The 22,266-nt window shown below is 37.3% G+C and overlaps 1 protein-coding gene across 4 annotated transcripts; it reads right to left on the bottom strand.

Annotated features, from left to right (window-relative positions):
• Positions 1–118: 118 nt before the first annotated feature.
• On the bottom strand, positions 119–21,887 carry LOC110384043 (uncharacterized). 4 transcript variants are annotated; one of them, XM_064037341.1, is made up of 6 exons: positions 21,793–21,853; positions 19,287–19,406; positions 3,361–3,593; positions 1,672–1,775; positions 1,312–1,427; positions 119–1,235 (listed from the first exon to the last, which is right to left on the bottom strand). In XM_064037341.1, the coding sequence occupies exons 3-6, from the start codon at positions 3,589–3,591 to the stop codon at positions 331–333; spliced, it is 1,356 nt and encodes a 451-aa protein (XP_063893411.1). In that variant the 5' UTR covers positions 3,592–3,593; positions 19,287–19,406; positions 21,793–21,853; the 3' UTR covers positions 119–330. The 4 variants fall into 4 exon arrangements, with proteins under 4 accessions (XP_063893411.1, XP_049694570.2, XP_049694572.2 ...); XM_049838613.2 differs by having other exon boundaries at positions 19,287–19,444; positions 21,793–21,849; XM_049838615.2 differs by lacking the exon at positions 19,287–19,406 and having other exon boundaries at positions 21,793–21,887.
• Between the last annotated feature and the right edge of the window lie 379 nt (positions 21,888–22,266).

Genomic DNA, 22,266 nt, shown 5'->3' with positions numbered 1-22,266 from the left:
TTTTATGCAATAAATGTGAAAAAGTGCCCATCCCTCCCCTACCTCCCCTAAAGTATGAAATGACATTACGAATCGAAGTGAAATGCGAGTTGTTGATCGAGTTTTATAGAATCGCAGGACAGGCGTCGGTCGTGAGTCGACTCAGGACGACCGGCGCCGGCGCGTAGTCTATCACATAGAAAGATTCATAAAGTACAATCAGCACGCCGCGGACTGCGCCCACAGCGCTCCGCGGCGTGTCACCTCTCACTCTCCATTTTAGAAACGAATCTTTACTCGACAACTAAAGGTATGTTTATAATTTACAAGAGTTAAATACACACGTGGTGCCTACACGAAAAGGTCTTTTAATGACGTGCAGAGAGAAGCATCGCAGCTCTCCACGGCTTCCTCCTCCTCTGGCCTGTTGGGGTACCAGCGCTCTCCCTCCGGGCGGCCTGGCTGCCGCGCTGCTGCTGGAATGTCTCGCGTTTTCAGTCGAACTTCGGTTTTTGGTGCCGATTCTTTCACAGTGGCAGTACCAGATGTAGATGCACCCGGGTCTGCTGCGGAACTCTTCCTAAGGAACACTTCGATGGCACTGCCAAGCGCACTCGCATCCACAACGGACCCCGAAGGTTTGTCCCATACCACAGCTGCCACGTCTCCTGGAGCCGGTTTTGAATCCGGAGCAAATGTCACCTTGCTCTTCTTGGGCTCATTTTCCTTTTTCTTCGTGGCTAATGTTTGGTGCCTACGTGTGAACCAAGTAGTGCCCGAGTCCAAAGGTTTGTCTCTCAGTGATGATGCATCAAAACTGCTCGACCTCATGTCAGCGAGGCGGCGAGTTCGCTCCGGTTTGCCACAGCGGTCGATCTCTGTGGCTGATGAAGTGAGTGCATTGAGCATTAAGTGAAGGTCTGTGTCGGTGCAGACTACGCCGACGCCGGCACCGCTTCGTGGTGGAATGGGCGGTGGCGGCGGCATCTCAGAAGCTCGGCGTCGTGCTGGTATGGGCGGCAAGGGCGAGCCCACAAAGTCTGAGTGTCTGCGTCCGCGGTTTGTGTACCGCACTGAGCCGCCCATAGGCGAGCGTTCGTCTAGCGGCTGGACTTCACATACTCGCTCATTCGAAGTGTTCCAGAGACGCATGCGAACCTTGCGCGCTTGGACGATGTCATCCATTATGTCTAGCTGTAGATTGTGCGTGCTGCCGAGTGTGTCGGTGGCTGGTGGGCCTGCAATGGAAACCAGAGCTGTACGCAGAAAATATTAGCTGCTCTCAAAAGCTGAAAGAGTTACGGTGGTTTCTGAATATCAAGGCTTACTCACATTTCTTGGAACCGGAGTCTCTGCGACGGGCTAGAGCTGGGAAGGCTGCGATGGACTCGCGGCGTCCGCGACCAAACAGTGCCTGGGGCACCCGGGATATAGTTACTACGGAATGTCTGAAACAAAAAGTTATGTTAGCAGAACGTATTTTTGGAAGAACAAAGTAATAATAACCTTGTATAGCAGCAATTCCAATCACTCTGGTGGTGATGTCGTGTCGCAAATAAAATATATTGTATAGTGCGAGTTGTAGTGACTATATGTAATAGCTCAACATCAGAAGTGAACGCGAAGAAACCGTTTTCGGTATTCCAGAAACTTAATATCTGTAGCATCATAGATATTGTTAAAGAATTTCACCTTCTGCCACCCGGCTGCGGCTGTGTAGACGTGAGTGTTGCCAGGAATGCTGCCTCGCGCGCCTCGCGGGCCGCGCCCTCGCCTCGCTCCGACAGCCGCCGAACCTAGTCACAACATTGTTGATATAACATGACATAAAGTAGGTAAGTACTATGTATGTATGTATATCTTATGTTATATGTTGAAGAATAGATATACATAAATACATCGAAGCCAGTTTAAATAGATTCCTACTTAATGATTAGAGGAGATTAAGACCAAACGACCGTAGAAAGCATTCTTTTGCAATATTACATTCTGTCTTCATCAAATTCTTCTAATATAATCGAGCGCAGAGCATTCTTTTGTTGCTATCTCTACGAAAATTTGATGGGTGTGGATATTATAAGCATTTTATCGTTTCGTTTGAACCCACCCTTACCTACTCTATACAGGTAATGGTTCTATTTGGTAGATTCCGTCTGATATAGTTTAATTTCTATATACCAAATTGAAACTATTTAAGTACACAATACAGCCAATTATCCGCATTCGTAATTACCCTTAATGTTAAGTGTGTCGGAACTGATTGAAACTGCGTTCAATCCAGCGAGATCATCGGCCAACTGCTTAATTATGCAGGCTTGGGAATTAACCGCACCACTCCACATTCGTACGCTCTAGTAGGATGTACGCTTAATATTAGTGCTTGTTCCTCTTGATGAGAAATTATTGAATGCACCTAAAACCTATTCAGCTTCGTTCTGACGTTTACAGTTTCACTCCAGAAAAAGTAAAAGCTATAAACTGATAGGTACATGTCGTCGTCGTGACATTTTGTACATATACTCGAGCCTTATAAGATGTCGTGTGCGCGTCTCGAAAATCGGTTTTCCATAAATATCTCCCAAAGATTTATATCAATTTGCGCTGACGGGTTTTGTTTTAGAGCAAAAACTCTACAAGTCGTCTTCATTCGGAGATTTTCTTTTAAATTAGTTTTTGCTAAGATGACTCGGCTAATTGGAAAATGAAAGAAGCTCTCGTTAAGAAAAGATTTTTTGTCCAATATTCCTTATTTTAGTCTTCCAAAGTAAGTAGGTACTCAATATCAAATAAAGCAGTCTCATTTTACTTAGTAATCAACGATTGCCTGATTGCTAACTCGAGTATACTGTAAACTTTATCGATAGTCGTATTAGACGAGTTCTATAAATAAATAGATCTCAAGAGGCTGTCTGAACGTCGTATCGAGTCGTAATCTATTGAGTAATAACTAGTATTCCTAGTAGTATTATACATATTTCTGTACTGGGAATTGGCTAATAAACTGCATTTGACAAAGAACAAATTAATGTTACTCGGAATTTTCTCAGTACCTAAGAGGGTATATTTAGTCGGTACCAATATCGGTCAACCTATTTGATCATTCATGCCAGACGAACTGGGTGTCTGTGACTGTCATATCACGAACTTCAATAAATAAAAATATCAATGTTGACACAAAGGCCCTATTAAAATGATTACTTTCTTTCAATCATGGAGCTGTAACAATATTGTATCTATGGTTTAATTTTTAGTTTGCCATTCATCCGTGTTCATAGATGATGTGTATTTGTAACTTTCGCTGCCGTATACCCACTTATCACTTACTAGGACAGTAAAATCCTTTAAGTCTTTGGTAGAAACATTTTCATTTCTACTACTCACCTGACTGGCAGTAGGTCCAGTGGTGCAGGATGGCGTCGGCAGGGAATGCTTGCGAGTATCACGCCACGGCGACAGATGGTACGGGTCGGGCGGCGACTCCTGGTCCACGGACAGTCCGCGGGTCGGCGCGGAGGAGTGAGGGGAGGAGTCCGTGTCCTCCGTGCCGCTTTCCTCCACTACGATCAGCGGCTCCCCTCCGCCGATCATCGCCATCGAACCGCGCCGCATCATTGCTGGGTGACAAAAAAAATATTTCTTTAGTAAATTGTGCTGAGGTAGGTATAAGCAATCTTCTTTTGGTGATTACTCATTGGGTTGAGATCTTGGGCTTTTCATGCTCAAGCTATAGTAAACAGGTAAGTCATCTCGTGGGCAAAAAATATTGTGTGTTGCACGGGTAACTGATAACTGATGTTAGATAGGCTGACACTCCATGTAAATCACTGGTATCTACTCAGCTGTATCTGTATAGACTGGAAGCCGACCCCAACATATTCGGGAAAATGCTGACAAGATTTGCGTCTAGTGCTTTTAATTTTATATACAAAACGGCCTAAACTTGGCCTTCTGCGAAATTACCAATATAAAATATGTGGTTGCTAGTAAAAAGCCCAGTAACCGAATTTGAATGTTGACGGAAGCCGATCGGATGGGATAATAAATAAACGAGGGAAGGTGCGCGATGTCAATGTTTAAAAGTGGGTCATTGAACACATAAGTCAATATTGTAATTACATTGTATTTTACGGAGCTTGTGAAAGGTATGTACATTACTTTTGTACGCTATTGATCTGATAAAAGCTGACGGCTGATATATTAATCATGTCATAAATAACCGCCGTGTTTACTCGTAGTGCCGGTAAACAACAAAGAACAGTTCTATAATCGTAAAACGTCGAACAAACAGCACGCAAACATTCAGTTGTAATCTCATTATTAAAATTTCGCAGACCAGACTTTATTAAGTCACTTTGTTCGTCTCTATAAAAGATTACCGGTACATTACATTATTTTAATTAAATATTAATTAAAGTTAGACGGTTTATTTGTCTTCTTAATATATAAATTAAGCGTTCGAAAGCATTTTACGTAATTTCGTTAAGCGGCCGAGCTTCATTTCTATTAGACTGGTAATTGCTGTCAGAAAGTTAAATTATTTCACTGATTTGTAATTTTATTCAATTTTAAGTCTGCGGCCCACTGGAATTTCTAGATGTTTATTACCGAGTTTTAATGACTTTACTTCACGGTTTCATTTATTTTGTATTAATGAACGTTAATCTAATGATTAACCCTTACCAACTGCGTGCCACACATACCTAATTTAATGGATTTACTTATAAATTTTATTTTTATTTAAAGTTGATTATGATTATTAGAAGGTAAATGAAAATTATATAAAAGAGAGTTACTGCTGAAAACAGACACTGAGAGTTATTTAACCTAGAATTAATGAGAATCATTCCCTAATTAATGATGAACCTTCTTATAAAGTTCACAGTCATTAACCTCATAACCACATCCGAACAACAATAACCTACTTCCTAGTTCTCCAAGTCAATCATCAACTTTCACACAAGACCGACTTGAAAGAAACTGCTGATAGACAAAAGCCATAGAGCACCCATCACCGATCATTCACTCGTGGCAAGTGACGAGAGAAGATTGTGACGTCATTGTAGATATAGAATAGTAAGGCCCAAGTTCACTAACAGCGGAAACGGCAGTTTTCTCAATTGTTTACTATGATTTTACGTATAATGAAGTCGAAATAAACAGTTGTTGTAAGGATAAGGGATATTTTTGTTGTAGGTGAACTTAAGCTTAAGGAGATAGATCGCCAATCGAGTGATTTTTTGTGAGATCAAAAATGAAATACATCAGTTGAGTTACTTTTTCATGTGTGAGTAAATATGTGCTGCTTTCCTAAACCCACAAATGCGGTTTTTGTGGTGTTTATTTTATTTCGATCATATAACATTTAAAACATTTTTCGTTTGCATTAAGGGGCTGTTGCAAGCAAATAAATAAATTCTAATTCTAAAAGCCTCTAGAATGTAAATTTTTTGGACACACATACATTCACGTGTTATTTGCTTGTTTTTTTTGTTTTGTTTCTGTCACGCATTACCGATCTATCAAACGTTGTGTGCTCCTAAATCTATGGACGTCACTCATAATGACGTAGTTACAGCTCAGGCTACCGGTCAGTCGGCTTAAAGGCTTAGCTATTAATACACTGCCCTTTTGGTATCCGCGGCTCCTACAGTCCCCTGGGATACTTATGTTATTAAGTAATAGTGGTTTCATATAAGTAGCACGTAGGTTAGATGTGTTTAGGTTTCAGCTAAATTAATGTTATAAGGAGTATGGATTCTATGCAAGTCGTAATATTTGAGTATAATACGGAAATATTGTGTGTCGTAAAGATTCTAATAGCCAGAGTTGTCGTTACTAATAAGACCTTGAAAAACCCCCTTTTGTGCTACGGGCGCATTGTTGTCTTTTAAAAATTGTAAGGGAGATAAATTCCAGTTTTGCTAGACGTTGATAAACCAGCATTTTGCAAGACCTCGATTGTCAATCCAGTCACAGGGTAACACGATATTTCTTAGTATGAAACCAGTTCTTGAAGAATACAATTGACAATTGTCAATTATTTTTCATTGACAGCTGGGACTGGTTTCACCAGGCGTCGAAGTGTCTGGCATGTAAGTCGATGATCGGCGATCTAACTAGCTGTGCAAAGTTTGTAAAGTTTAGCATAACCTTGAACTCTTGACCAACAGCCCCTCATACATACAATTACACATTTTGGGACATTCAGTTTTTATTAGGGTCTAAATAATACATAAACAATGCAAAAAAGTCTGCTAGGCCAAATGGATTGATCACAAACATCAATCAACTCTCAAAACAATGACCCAAAAAGTTAGGGACAACTTGTTGAACCAAAAACCATAATATTCTATGAAAACATGCAACGCGCAAGTTGTTAGCATGCTACGTACTTTAATCAAGCTGCGAGATTACCATCACAATTTCCTGGAGCGAACAAAAACACATATCCACCCTTCAAGTTGCTCGCTAAAGTTTGAACACAAACGCTCGTGAGCAGTCAATAACAGACATTATCTAATCGCGTGTTACGATCACTTGGTGCGGTATCAACAGGTCTGGCAGCGGCCCCGGCAGGCCAAGGCTGCTCTGGCACTGACCCGCTTCCGCGTCACCCCCTACCCCCCTCCCTCCCCGCCCCGCGAGCCCGTGAGCTCGCGTCTCCCGCCCTCTCGCCCGGGTAGCATCTCGTTGCAGTTGCAGCTCGGAAATAGCTGTCGAGATCTAGTCTAGGACGACAGTTTATTTTATTTCACACTTTATGTTCGCACCATATTGTAAAATGGCGCGCTGACGTGTAACTTTTGCTGAAATACGTTTATGGCCAGAATTTTTATTTTATTCATTCCTGTAATTGTGCAGGTAAAATATGACTGAAGTAATGTAATACATAAGTAATCTTTACACTTTGACGCTAATGAATGAAGTGACTACGACGCTATGACATAATTTGATTTTGAGTTTTCATCAATCAACTGTCTCGTTACCCTGTGAACAAGGTACAAACAAAAAGTAATTACCCGTACACGGCTCGAGGAGACAGTTTTTGGGGTGTGTCTGAAAGGTAACGAAGAGTAATATCAATACTAAGGAGGTGGCAATAAAACGCCGAAAACTTCCACTAGAAAGTTTTAACAATTTCCCACAATCGTAACTGAAGAAAGATATAAAGTTGCCATCAGTTCCCGGAACGAGTTTTATCGGGTCCCTTCATCTCGTGCATTATGGATCATGAAAGCCTATTGGTAATGGATTATTACCGATAACATGAAACTTTACTCTGGTAACCGGAGTGAACTCGTAAAGTTCTAACGAACCATTTCTGTCTTGAAAGAATCAGGGTTATGTTCCTTTTAGAACTGTTTATTAGTTCGTGAAACATCTGAGCTTTCATATAAAATGTTTTATACGTGAATAAATGGCACACAGGTGATAAATGTTTCGGATTGAAGTCTGATTTTCTGGAATAAACGTAAACATTGCCAGAAATTAGCATACGGAATGCCGGCGTGTTCTATCGATAGCTTGGCAATTTATTCTGATTGTTTCGGCTTATTTGAAGTTCAGAAATATCAATTTGGCCTCTGATTGTTATGGAAGTGGTTTTGTGATTAATTTTGAGACGGAGAAAAATAATGGTACTTGAAGAGAGTGGCGTCAAGAGGCGTAATAAATTTCCATTTTCTTTTATACTATAGGGTGTATAGCCTCATTCGTGTTAATGAGGATAAAGTGGAGCGCCACGCATACTCTCACATACAAATAAAGCACTATAATGCGTGGACGTAAGATCTATTATAATATTGCGGGACCTTACTTACACTCGCAAGCATTTGGGTCAGCAAACACTACGTACATACTGTTTTACTACTGTTTTGAGTAGTTTGTACTTGTTTTATGAAGATAGTTTTATAGGATTTAGGTAATGACTTTAGTAACAAACCTAGATTCATGGCTTTTAAACACTCTAAAGTGTATTTTATTGGCTATATTAGCTGCTAACGACCGCGTTTTTTCGACTGAAGTTCGTTTTTACCCGACAACGCAGGAGCGCAAAAGACTTTTAACATAGGCTGATAATTAATAAAAAAAATCGCTACTTATGACTTTCAAGGGTATTGAGCTTTAATTTAATTAAGTTGTGGATCATCTTATGCGTAAAAATCTCCGAGACCACTTTAATCTTCATTTTTTTTCCGCGAACTTTGTTTGCATTTAAAATTCCAATGAGCAAATAAACAATTATTTGAATAAAACATTCAAATAATAACAAAATCTGGGTCCTAATAATGAAAAGTAAAATGGCTGTTGGACCCGGTAAGTATCACTTCAGAGGGACGAGTAGGTACCTGGCTCGTTGTTCAAAATGGTTTAATTATAACATTTAATGTCGCACCCGGGTAAGCAGTAGTGCTGGGTTATAAAGCCGTTGAACCTAGCATTATTACTTTTATACTATGTATTTAAAAGTTCTAATATAAACTAGATAGTTTAGAGGTCCTATTTTAGCAATTGTATTGTAACTAAGCACTTTCATCATGACTCTTAAATAATATGGCATAATCTGTATAATCAACCTATTGAGTATCTATATAAATAAAAATGAATTGTTGTTCGTTAGTCTGATTAAAACTCGAGAACACCTGGGCCGATTGAGCTGATTTTCGTTTTAAAATGTTTGTAGAGGTCCAGGGAAGGTTTGAACGATACGAAGTTCGCGGGATCAGCTAGTTAGTAATAAATTCCTGTGCTACAGGCCTAATTGAAAAAAAATTTTGAACTTAGAATAAATTTGAATACTTCCTGTGGATAAAAATGGGGTAATGTATTAATTAATTTCTAAATAAGGGGAACTCTTTCAAAATTTCTAGATTCTTCATTTGATTAAAGCCTATTCCAAGATTATTTTAACGGCAGCAACAAACAACGTGTAGATACGAACAATAAACAAGCGAAACACAACATCGTTTGTTCATCTCCCTGGCAGCCGTAATTTACACAAAGCTGAAGAGAAAGTGACATAAAATGAAGTGCTCTAAGTAATAAAAGCCAGCACCACAAGGTACGTTGTAATTTTACGGTAAAGGTAAAAAGCCTGTCGTCTCCTCACAGCAACAAATTTCTTTGTTCTATACGTCGTGATGTGAGTTCGGTATCATGTTTACGACGGTACATGAGATATACATAGACATTTATTTTAGGAGTGTTAAAATGTTATGTTACATGGCCCTATTTTTGTTTAATATGTGTATCTAGATAGGTTAGGTAGGTGTTTATCACCTTTTACAGGCTATGCATTTATTTTAGGTACCAAGGTCTTTAAAATGAGGCTCTGAAGTGGAAAACCCGAGTTATATAGTAATTTCATTGAGTGGGAAGACTTATTAAGTGTACCTATATAATGAAAGAATTAAATGTATACTATGAATTCTGTAGTATTAGCAACCAGCATGTTTTAAAAATAAGTTATTCTAACGACGATATTCACTTTCAAGAAGATAATAGTACAATATTATTCAGTGCTTTCAATGTAAGCACCTGTTTATGTACCAGAGTTTACATCTGAGCGAACCATGTAAACGCGCGTAAACGGAATAATAATGTGTTTCGTGTAATATTCATGAACTCCAAATTACATTGTTTCTTCCCCTAAAATTATTGTTTTCAAGCAATTAACAACGATAAGCATTTAAATATTTAGTAATAAACTTTCATAGATATTTTAATATTCATATTTGATGAAGAGCAAAGATAATGAAAGTTAAGCAACGCTTAGCGCGGTCGGTCTGTAGCTGTTTGACCATTTTGTCATAACGAGTTCCGTATTTGGGCAGGTCACGGCTGTCATTTGAACGTCTTTGGCAGATATGGGTATTCGAAAGCCAGAAAGTATGACAACCAGTCTTAAGAAGTGGTATTGGTTTTCCCGGGTAACTGGGTTGAGGAGGACAGATAGGCAGCCGCTCTTTGTAAAACACTGGTACTCAGCTGCATCCTGTTAGACTGGAAGTCAACCCCGACCTACAGGGAAAAGGCTAGGCAGATGAGGATAAACTTTTTATTTGTATGACGTATAAAAAAAGGTTTTAAAAATCTCATATTCCCGGCTTAAGCTTTGCGTAAACATTATTAATAATGCAAAGTAGGAGCGGCAGAGTAATTGATTTTCCTTCGATACCTACTTATTTTAGCTGGTATATTATTCATGTGTGGGCTTTGTTGAAGCTTAGTATTTGTTTGTTTAACCCGTAACTAGTGCGTGATTAATGAAAGGACAGTAATTGTACGCTTGTCGAACAAACCGTCGTTTTGAAAAAGGCTTGTAGACTTGATAATAGTGGTGATTATTTTTTTATGATCCTAAGCTTTTCATTGCTAGCTTTCGTTGTTTTTTTTTAATGAATATTGTAGTCCAGGAATACATTTTTAGAGAATAGACGCTCAGATTAGGGTTTGCTTCTAATAATACAGTGAATGTAGTTCTAAAGCTACAATTTGTTACAATCAAAACACTGAGTCGCAACTCCATGCTATTCATTAAATTATATCGATATCTTTCTTATATTTATTTATTACTCTTAGATCCATTTTGCATACATCTTTTAGAAAGTTGAGTCCTTGTTGTAAAAGTTTAAATAAATACAACATGAAACAAAATACCTTTCCCTCAACTTTAAAATATACATTACAAAGATGTTATAAGTTTATAACTATCTCGGGAACTGTCGAACAAGTTGGCTAGCTGTCGTACCCCGGGCTAGCTGCAGTTACTGGGTTAAGCGATATTTTGTATGGATATTCTGCTCCCGCGGTAATAGCCCTGTTGTAGGTAACACCGCTGTTCCGTTTATTCTTGAGTTGTGGCTGACTTCCTTTTGATATTTTTTTTTTGTATGGTGGATAAATGATTTATTTGTACAAAAATATGATATATTCATATTTATCCTAACTATACAACGAAATATAGACTACTATCTTCTGTGTTGCTAAAGTTTAAATAAATATAAAATTACACAAAATACCTCGTACAAAACTTTTGAATACATATTACAAAGATGTTATAAGCAAGTTGGCTAGCTGTCGTACCCCGGGCTAGCTGCAGTAAGTGGGTTAAGCGACATTTTGTATGGATATTGTGCTCCCGCGGTAATAGCCCTGTTGTAGTAACTGGCCTCTCTGCCGCCGTGACATTTGTTCTTGAGAGTTGTGGCTGTCTTTTGTTTTGTTTATTTATTTGGATTAAGGTGAATAACCAATAATTTTATAAAATGCATGATCCCCAAATATGTAGTTGATTATGTTTCCATATTGCAGCCACTTTATCAACCAGGATTTCTTTTAAGAACAATTCTGGGATGTAGAATAATCACCGTCAAATTCTGTTCGTTAAGGAATTTATATGTTAGACCTTAACAAGGTCTCATAAAAGAGTTTTTTAAAGGTTGTTGCCCCAACAGTTGCATTTCACCTGAAAGACTTGCATAAACTGTAATAAGCATGGTTTTTTTCCTGAAATGAAATTAAGCTTTCAATTTAAATATTCATATTATTACGAACAAAACCACAACTTTTTATACAAAGTGTATTCGTGAAGGCCCACAGATCGTAGATAAGAGACAGAGTGTTTGTAAACAGTTCTATGCGATACAAAAATATATCACAGTGAAAGCTTTATTGTATAAGACAATACAATAACAGAATATTTATAGATTTTTTGTTTACGTTTCACTCACGCAAGTACAGCGTAAACAATCGTAAACCTTGTACTGCGTCTCCTCAAAAACAAAACATCAAAAACCAACAGGGTTCAATAAAAGTGTATGAATGCAGGATTTATGTATGTTACAAGATATAAGATAAAACATATTTTTCTCAGTGGAAAGATACGGTGCTCCACATAACTTTATTAATAGAAATATCGATAAAGAAGGGCTGTGTTAAAATAGAATGGAAAGTAGAAGTTGCGTTCTAATCTTATTTTTCTTCGTTGTTAAGGGAGTCACTTGACCCCCGCTGGGCTGACAGATGACTACCAATTTGACAAGTGACAGTCTACCAATGTTTAGAAACTGATACATTACACTCAAGAGCAATTAATTTGGGAAAGACCAAAGTTATTCTTACCTAAAAAAATGGGTTTTCTTACCTAAAACAAAATACATGCTTGAATATTTAAATCTTTCGTATTATATTAAATTGAAATAGAAGGGGTAGACGCTTCTTGTGTTAGTGTATATTCTTGAGATAGATTGAGTTGATTAACCCGAGGGAGTACGTGCATTAAGTAATAATTGTATTTTAGATAACAACATCACATTAGTGATCTCCCGGAAATTCTGATTAATTCGGCTTGGCGCGGGATTTGCATATATTTGGAGTGACTTTCACTAATATAATAGCGAGGTGTTAAAAATACGTTAATTGAAGTCTTTACGTCGTAGTTTCATTAAAGTGAATAGCAAAATGATTGGAGCTTCCAACATTTTGATGAAAGACCAGTTTAATAAAAAAGTCTAGAAATCAAAAAATGGCAGAAAACGTTCCTGAATATAGCGATTAAAAATAATACTTTTTACTCGATGACGAATAATTTAAATTTATTATTAATTACATCAAAGAATGAAAGGCAACAATCAACAGCTTGGTAAACAATTTTCCGTCGTACAGGCGTGCTAAACGAAGCTAAGCGTTCGCAATTATATATTTGAAACCTTATAAACGGCGTCAAAAGTGCGCGCCGCTCTCGGCGGGTCGAGTTAATTAATTTATTAATTTTATGTCGTGTGTTTGTGCTTCACCGCTACGAAATAACGTTACCAAAGTACGTGTTTTTACAGCACTCCTTTTTGTGTTAAATTGAAATTTTATTTTTGGGTAAAAATGTGTTGTATTTTTTTTGTGGAAATTGTTGGTATTATTTTAATTCTTCCAATTATGGTGCTTAAATCTAGCATGAAATAACAAGAACATTATAAGCTGTACAGATTTTGACTGTCTATTAGTTAAAACATTGTATCTGATGTTTCTTATCCAATGTATTCCCGAACCAAATAAAACCAAGGTCGTATGCGATTCCAAAACAAATAAATATATGACCACGCTAGATAAATATTAAAGAGACATAACACAAGCTTACAATAACAAGAATTGTCTTTCATTTATTGCCCAAAAGTTTGCCTATAAACCACACACATAACGGTCTGAAATCGATATTTTCTTCAATAAATATTACTTGAGAAAGCGTAACATTTCACTATTGTAGGATTTAATATAACATAACGAGGGTATAAACAAAGGAATATTGCAGATAGACAATCAATAGTGCGGAACACAGCTATTTCAAATATTTGTTCAATAAGAGTACCCGCACACTGTAGACCAAACAGTCGCCCATTTGAACCGATGGTTGGCATTTTTTTTTAAATAAAATCTTGATTCTATTCACAGTTTTCAGCAGGTCTGATACCAGCTAAGTACCTGATCTTTGTAATGTGCGCACATTCATCTTCATACTGATTTATGAGCCCAAACAAACTATCGGCCGACTAAAAGATCGCAGTGTGCTACTCTAAATCCGAGATACTATCTATCGATCCTTTTCCATTGTTGTTATTAGAAAACTACAATCCATTTACTAATAAAACTAGCATTGGATTAAGATTGTAATGAAATTGTGGTATTGTGGATTGTTTGTTCATCCATTTGTGGATGTGAAATGTGTTGTTCTTGCTGTTCTATTGTTTGTAAGGATTTATTGTAGATCGAGCAATATAAAGAATTAAAGCACGTAGAGGGAGATCGAGCAATATAAAAATTAAAAGCAGAGAGAGAGAATCTCGTTTTTTTTTGCAATCAGTGTATTAAACTAAAGCCATTTGATAAAATGTCCTCGCTTTTCAGGTAAAAAAGACGATTGTTAACATCTGTATCTAATTTGTGAATATGTTACGGGTAATGCTAGAAGGTGGAGTAATCCTAGGTTTACCCGGGTTGACTTAGTATTACCCAAGCTTCTTGGGTAAAGTCCGAATAATAAGTAAAATAAATTTTAATTCGGGGTTTACCCATGCTCACCTAGGTCTACCCAACTCTGACTGGGTAATGTTAAAAAATTGTCAAAATTAATTAGTGAAATGAAAATCCAAGGTCATTTTAAACATTAATTATTTAAAAAACATACAAAGGCGATCGTAATCGCTTGAAGAGCATTAACTTAACAGCTTTAATAGAAAAAACTAATAACGGTCGTTGTTGTTCAAATTGTAATTATTTATTTGAGCAAGATAAACTGCTGTGACATTTAAAATTGCACAATTTTCTTGCAGCTTTGCATGAACACTTCTTTGTTGCACATTTTGTTTTGCAATTATACCTTTTTAGAATTACGCCACGGGCTCGAAAATTATAGACCTAGGTGAGCATGGGTAAACCCCGAATTAAAATTTATTTTACTTATTATTCGGACTTTACCCAAGAAGCTTGGGTAATACTAAGTCAACCCGGGTAAACCTAGGATTACTCCACCTTCCAGCATTACCCGTAACAAATATACTTATGATATCAAGACACATTTTTACCAAACATGTAAATGTCCGTTTTGATTAAAGCAGCTAATTTTAAAAATTAACGTAAAAAATCATAGTAGGTAAACAGTTGTTTTCATTTTTTTTTGTCAGTGAACCTCAATGTATGTGCATCTAACTTATAGTTTTAGATTACGTAAACAACTATTGATGACCAACAGTGATAGTGAACAGTAACAGTAACTATTGAATGGATAGCATCAAATCAGGCGCGATTCATTTCGCTGCAATCACGCGCCTATTGTATTGTTTCTGACAGGCCTATTGTTATGCGTAAAACGGAACGGAATTACAAATAAACAAAGTAAAAACTACAGTTATTTCCACAAAGCAAAACTTGAATATGCTTTAAATATCGTTTTATACAATTGAATACAATAATGCTGTGTTTTTAACCAACTTCGACAGAAAGATGTTATTTGACAATCATCTTAACGTTTTAGGCAAATATAAACAAAGCCAAATAATTGAGCAATGCTTCCCAAAATATATGAACAGCACAGACAGAAATAAATCACAAATACGTAGTTACAAAGCGCACGGCTATAAAACGAATCTGCTGTATGTTTTAGCACCATCACGAATTATTTACTGCCATCAAGTTTCATCATCTAACTAATGTGTTTATTTCAGTCGGAAATGAGATAATTAGGTGTTTATTAAATTGCACGATAAACAAGCTCAATGAGAGAAAGAAAGTAGAAGAACTATCATCAACTGTTTAGCTTTTTCTCAGCTGTATTGGGATGGGCTTCCAGTCTTACAGAATGCAGCTGAGTACCAGGGTTTCACAAGGATCTACTTCTTATCTGACCTTCTCAACCCGTTTACCCTGACAATTTTATACCCCTACTTTTTTCAGACGGGACCTACAGTTTATCGTGTCCTCTGAAACAAAATCATTAGAAAGCACGCACGCAACTCCTGAAAGATTACTTTTCAAAAATAAATTCAGATACCTAAAAATAGTAAAACCAACCACATAAATAACGAACAAACAAATGTTCACATTGAATTATACAACGACGTAGGTAATTCAATCAAAGAAAAATAATATCGCAGTCTGGAAAACACAAAGAACATCATTAAAAATAAGAAGTTTTTTCTGAGAATTGATACGCTGGAGTCCAAGTAATATTACATCGGAGCGAATGTTCCGTTGGGTAGGCAGAGGCTGACATCTTTGCGATATTGCAATCTTTATTCATCTGACATACGTACTGGAGCAATGCAAATAAAATGTAGCTTCGATTGCCTGCGTCTCATCTCAAGGCATCGGATACGATCAATATTTGTTCGATTCAAGTTTCAAGCTTATTTGCTCTCAAACGGCTGCTGAAGAAACTGTTAGGTTTATTTTTATGTTGTGTTTGTTTGATCTCGAATACTTGTTGCAGTTGTTAATTAAAAATCTTTCTCTGTCGTGTCGTGGTTAGGGATTGTAAAATTCTTAAAAAGGGGACACTGCTGATAATCAGTAACGTCAAATCTAATGAAAATTAATTAATATACTCCTTGATAGTGAAAAAAAATTGACGTAAGTGCAAAATAAGAGAAAACGTCTTGAAGTATTGAACAGCTTGAAAATATGTAAAGTTAATGTAAATTGCGCAAGGCGGCTGGCAGGAGCTGGATGCGAGCAGCCGAAAATCGATCTCAGTGGCGTGCACTTGGAGAGGCCTATGTCCAGCAGTGGACTGCGACAGGCTGATGATGATGATGATGATGTCCAGTAGTGGACTGCTATAGGCTGATGATGATGATGAATGTAAATTGAGAAATAAAAATGCTTAAAAATTATTTCACGTATTTTAAGAGATGTTACGCTAGAATTTAAAGCACCATTTTTCCTAGGAATTTACCTCAGAAAATACCACGAACTGAGCTAGTAAATGACAAAGTTTCTCCAGAATGTTGTTTCATGGAACTTGAAATTACGTTTGTTGACAGGTTCGTTTATTCCGGAAAAACAGACGCAGCTGGTGGAAAATGTTTCTGTGGTACCATTCCTGGCTCAAATATTTTCCTTACTCGAATAAAAACAAATCCTTGTTCTAAGGAAGCTTTAAGTCTACTTCGAACTCATAAAGATAGTGACTCTTTTACCTTTAAAACATATGATGGAGGCTCTTTGTTTGATCTATTATCCTCATATGCATTATCTGCCTAACCTTTTCGAAAGCTTTGCTAAACGTTATAGTCGATCTTTTGACTTGCCATGAGCTCTTCTATCAAACATCTATCATCGTCATCATTTCAGCCTATTGGAGTTTACTGGAAAACCTACGTTTAGTACTTTGACCTATTATTCTATTTAAATATCATTATTATGTTTGGGTTATTGTTGGCTTTGTTGTTAAATGAAGCTTTTAGGGGAAGGTCTCAGCGGTGTGGGGACGTGATCCCACAAACCAACAGCGTGTGCAATTATATCGCGACCCCGCATTGAATTAACCCTTCACCCAATTGATATGTGTATACGTAAATGCGCATAGATGCTTGGTATATTATGTGTATATTGTATAAGGGCTGTATACTATACAATAGTTTGGGCACAGTCAACGGAGCAGTATTTTTTCGATTACGTTTAGTAGGTCCTTTAAGACTGGGGGATGAGCTATAAATACATTTTAATTAGCTTATCTGTTGGCTACAACCAAATAACTTCTAGCTTTATGTACATTTAACACTGGAAGGAACGCTGTCCGCGGGATGATTAAACTCATCCGTCAAACCATCCACGTTCAATCAACAACTCAACGAATGCTAAGAATAAAATAATGTGGGAGGCGTACACTCTGCAAATAGCCGATTGAACTAATTTTACGATTTCACACCAGTTATATAGTTGTTAAGGAAAAGTATACCTTAGCATCGAAAACGCGACCAAACTTCCACGCAACAGATTGATATAAAATAAACATATTGATCGACAGACAACTTCCTAACCAAAGTAAAAATCCTTCGTAAATCATCGAAGTTTGTTTATAATAGTTCAGGTTTAGTGGCTCTTCACTATTAATAGAGTTCATGTAAATGTGGAGCTCGGCAGCAGGTGCATTAGTTAGCGCGTGTTGCGGCGTCTTATCTCACCGAACACAACACCAACCGTGAGAGTCTTAAGTGCTCTTTACTATGATTAGCGAAGTGCATCATACAATGCCATTACCTAAAAGCACAAGCTTCTAATTTAACTCAAGAATTATTCCATTTAAATTAAGGGTTTTTCCTCGGGCATGAAAGGTCGCCAGTACAAAGGCGACCGAAAGTTATTATCTTTTTTATTGTCCGAGTTTCCGTTGGTGTTCAAAAAATGAAAACACGAGGAAAAGGCCTAATAAGTCGACGTTGCTCCAAATTGCTTAATTGTCTCTAAGGGGAAATTCATCAATCACATTGTATTTTATTGTGACCCAATTATAAAAAAGTTTACCGTACACAGTTACAGACTTATGTTTGTGTTAATGGTAAAGGTTTTTAGTAGGTAAAAACGTTTCGAAGTAATCCGAATTTCAATCAAACTTCCGATGTTTGACAGTAAACAAATTGTTGGAGTAAACATTATTGTGCGGCGTCTTGTCGTGCGCTCGTACGTGCGACATCCCCCCCCTCACTCACGTGTCCGAGGGCTGATGTGTTCGAATGTAAATAAAGAAGAAAATCGCTCACGGGAGCTGCGTCAAGTTTATTTTAGGGTAACTTTTACGTCGAACCTTTGAACGTTTGAAAGTGGAGCTGAACAGGTAGAAAGGGTAATTTTCTGCCATCTCACTGATGTAACAGTTTTATTGGAAAGTACCTAATGAAAAATGGCACTTTTTGCTACAAGCAATTTTCATTATCTAATGAAAATTACACTTTTCCATCACAGCTTCTAATTGAAACGGGAATTTTCTATTTACGTTTTAAAATTACAGTTTGAAATTTTAAAATAACGTTTATTTGTAGTAGACTATTATTACTTTGATCGTCTATAAATATACTTGTATGTAGTTTCAACTCAAAGATCAAAGATAGGCACTTGTTAATGAAGTTCTACTTAGGAACTTATCGATTTCACGGAAATTGGAAAGCGATTACATTTTCGGCTATTTGGCAACAATAAACTTGAGGTAGTTTTGTTGATTTACAATAGAGGTGGATCTCGCAAAGGAGTACCTAATACTAGGAATTCATAGATGATGATTGTTATTATTTTTGGTTAAGTGCCATTTGAATACCATTTGAAAATGGAAGGACCTTCATAGTTTTATTAAATACCATATCTTCTTATTCAAGTCGAGATATAATTTAGAACATATAGCTAACTCTAACGGATGAAATTCACTTAGCATAAATGCTAAACCCTGACATTTAGGACAGACTCGAGTGAGCCTTTGAAAATGTATCATATCGTTCACTGAACGACAGATTACACGCTCTGTGGTTACTGCTAGATTTGAGGATTAATTTATGAAACACATCATTGATTTGTTCTACATATGATCTAGTAAAGAGCTGTGTGCTCGGTTATGTAAAACAAGTCAAGTTGATGACTATTCGCGCAATGCAGAGTATTACTATGGGATTCCTTCAAAAGAGTCAGTAAATAAATTAAAAGTTAATCAATTTCTGCTAAAGGCTTAATTAATCTGTTACATTCCAACTTGACAAATGTCAAACAATCACGTTGCGTTCGAAAACAAAAGTGTATCTACAGGAATACAAAATACAGAAGTCACAAACCTGACGGATCTCCAGCTGCCTCTCAAGTATCTTCACGCCCAGTCTCCCGGACTAGGGCATAGCCCGCTCCCAATCCAAATCTTTCGCCTATTTACCGAACAAACACTCCTACTGATGCGCCTACAACAGTATTCCGGTCAGGCACCACACACATTTATCTTTATTTATAACAATTATCAAGACCGAGAAATAAGAACGAGTATTCCGAGGGAATTGCATTAATTACACGAACTAATATCCAGTGTAATTAACATAAGGACGTCGGTAAACAAACAACTAAGTATAGAAGGGGCGACAATGATGTACTACGTCTACGTGGTGTGAATAGGTAAACAAAAACAGACGAGTGGCTCTTCAGAACGTCGACCCTATGAATATTGAAACCCAGATTAATCGTTACCGTCAGCCTTAACTGCGTTCAAAGCGGTGGCGTTAAGAAAACACGAAGTTCCAAATTAATCTTCGGTTTTATGATGAGCTTGTTTGATGGTACAAGTGAACTGTGGGAGTGAAACCAGTTGGTCTCATACATATTGGGGCCAAATATCCTTTGAAACGCGAACTATTCATGAATTCAATTACGGGATCGCGGGGATCGGCCCTTTGTTTCATTCATTGAAATTATCAAAATGACTATTGAAAATACGATTGAATTCGGAAGTTATATATTTGTTCATTTGTTCGCGTGAGATTTAACTAAATTCATTTGAGTAATCACTTCAACGGGTACGAATTGCAGTCCAATTAGATTAAGTCCGGTTTTAAATGTAAAGTCGGTACTCAATTAGATGTAAAAAAGTGTATAATAATAATAATATAATGTAATGTTCGTTTATTTGTTTCGTTAACGAATACGGTTTATGTTTTGTTCGCTAAATGTTGTTAAAACTTATCCAATTACCTTACATATGAGAGCACAATGAGCTTGGAGCGAAGAAACAAGACAAAATAAGTACAACCAAGAATAAAGAAAAAAGGGGGAAAAGTTTTTGGAAAAACGAGCGTTAAAAAGATTTTCTTTAATGTAACACGACCATTTTGTATAATGAGCAGTGTTTTAAAAAATAAGGTAAAGTTAAAGCTCTATTTATGATTTTTAAGGTTAATTAGATTAGGTACAAAACGTAATTTTTATAGCCATTTAAATTGACATTTTATACTATTGGACATTTTAGAAATTGACCAATAAGATAAAACTTTAGAAATTCAGAAAAATATAGCTCTAAGTTAAGATGACATGACAGAATCCATGTTCAATGACGATGTTAACCAAATCCAAGGGCGTGTAGGTGGGGTCTACCTTGACCTAGTGCCGCCTAGCTACCTCGAGGTCATCGCGAGAAGATGCCTAGGTGTGCCGATTGGACCCACTGAGCTGGTAAGGACACTGAAGACCGGATAGCTACCAAATGAAGTGGAAGCCTTGTAATTGACCAGGCCAGGCTAAGTTATAGATGGGTAGTCAGTACTTTTATTGTCAACAGTGTCAAATGCTTTGGTCAAATCGAAATTAGTTTTTAATAGAAATTAACTTTGGTCTTTGTTGTGTTTAGTGATTGGAATACCTATAAAAAATGATGTTTTTTTTGACTGGTTAAAAGGGAATCGATAGTTTCTTATAAGGTAATTAAAGTTTGAAAAGCTTTTATAGATTTTTTTTAACCCTTGTCTGCCTGCTTAGTTCGCTGTTGGAAATGGTCGTAGCTATTAAATGGACATAAATTAGAGATTATTATATTATTATAGTTGATTTTTAATCAGTAAGGACGCGCTGTTAAAAATGACTGACGTTTTATTTTAGCTGTTTAATGTGGCACTCAGTAATACTGTACGGACTTTCATCTTATATTGTTTATGGATTAACGAGTTCATGGTGCTCATGATAAATAATACGAGATATTTAGAATGCAAAGTAAGTCGAATAACTTTAAATCGTTTGGCACTTTCATGTAGGGGATAATTCATTATATTACAATGTACCTATATTAAAATTCTTTCATCACACTGTTAATAAATTATGGCTCAGAATAAAAAGTTAAAAATATTTTGGTACGAAAATAAGATGCAGAAATCTTAAACAAAGTTTTAATAAGTCGCGCTTTTAAAATAACGAATTTACTGAGGTGTTCACCGTTTACGAGACATGATTTACATCTCCGACAAGAGCAACTAATAAAGTTACTAAACAAGGGGTAAACATCAGAAGAAGTATGATTACAGGAGTGAAATATTAAGATAAAATCTACAGGTACTACGGGATATTTCGGGAGCACAGCCATGCAAACAATAGTGATATAAATTGCACCCACGATGGATACGTATTCAGGGAACGTTTCATTGTTAATGACAACAGTATCGAAGTGTGATGCTAATTGATGATCAACGTGTGCGTGTAATACGTATCCACCTGGTGGCGGAGGCTGGGGCGGGCGGGACGCGGGGGGCGGAGGGGGCGCGGTGGGGTGCGCGGGACGGGGCGATGCATGCGTGTGTTGGTGTCGCGTACCGGCGGGTTGTGTGTGTGCGTGCGCGTCGCGGCGTGCGCTCGGTGCGGCGGTCGGGCTGCCACTGGGCGGGACGAGCGCCGCAGCCTCTCCCGGACCCGCCGCCCGCCCAGTCGCCCAGTCTATCTCTACCGCTCAAACTTTTGATGCATCTCTTAAACGATTTTCACGCTAGCCTTCACTTTACTAACATCTCAAACATGCATTGTACAAATTAGGTTTAGCATGCAACTTAACTTGAAATATTAGATAATTAAATAAGGCACGTATAGGGTTAAAAATAACATCTAATCAGCGCAGTGAATCAGTGTAATGGAAACATATCCAGCGGAATGGAATTGGGGTGTGTTAAATGTTTTAACGGCTGAGGGATTTTCGTATAATTATTATGCTAATGTTATTGAATAAAACCTGCTTTTGAGCATGGATCACTGATAATTAATTAAAATTCGTCGAATGTTAATTGTAGGATGTAG

Source organism: Helicoverpa armigera, chromosome 12 (genome assembly GCF_030705265.1).
Source record: "Helicoverpa armigera isolate CAAS_96S chromosome 12, ASM3070526v1, whole genome shotgun sequence".
NCBI classification, from domain to species: Eukaryota; Metazoa; Arthropoda; class Insecta; order Lepidoptera; family Noctuidae; genus Helicoverpa; species Helicoverpa armigera.
Note: the sequence above shows the minus strand (reverse complement) of the source record. Positions and strands in the feature narration are given on the sequence as shown.

What these genes read in the sequence shown, in the direction of transcription:
- LOC110384043 (XM_049838615.2), bottom strand. Translation starts at nt 3,591, where the DNA reads ATGATGCGGCGCGGTTCGATGGCGATGATCGGCGGAGGGGAGCCGCTG. An exon ending in CCGCAGCCGGGTGGCAGAAG is followed by an intron (nt 1,428 to 1,671) that starts GTGAAATTCTTT and finishes TTTTTGTTTCAG; the next exon opens with ACATTCCGTAGTAACTATAT. An exon ending in AGACTCCGGTTCCAAGAAAT is followed by an intron (nt 1,236 to 1,311) that starts GTGAGTAAGCCT and finishes TTCTGCGTACAG; the next exon opens with CTCTGGTTTCCATTGCAGGC.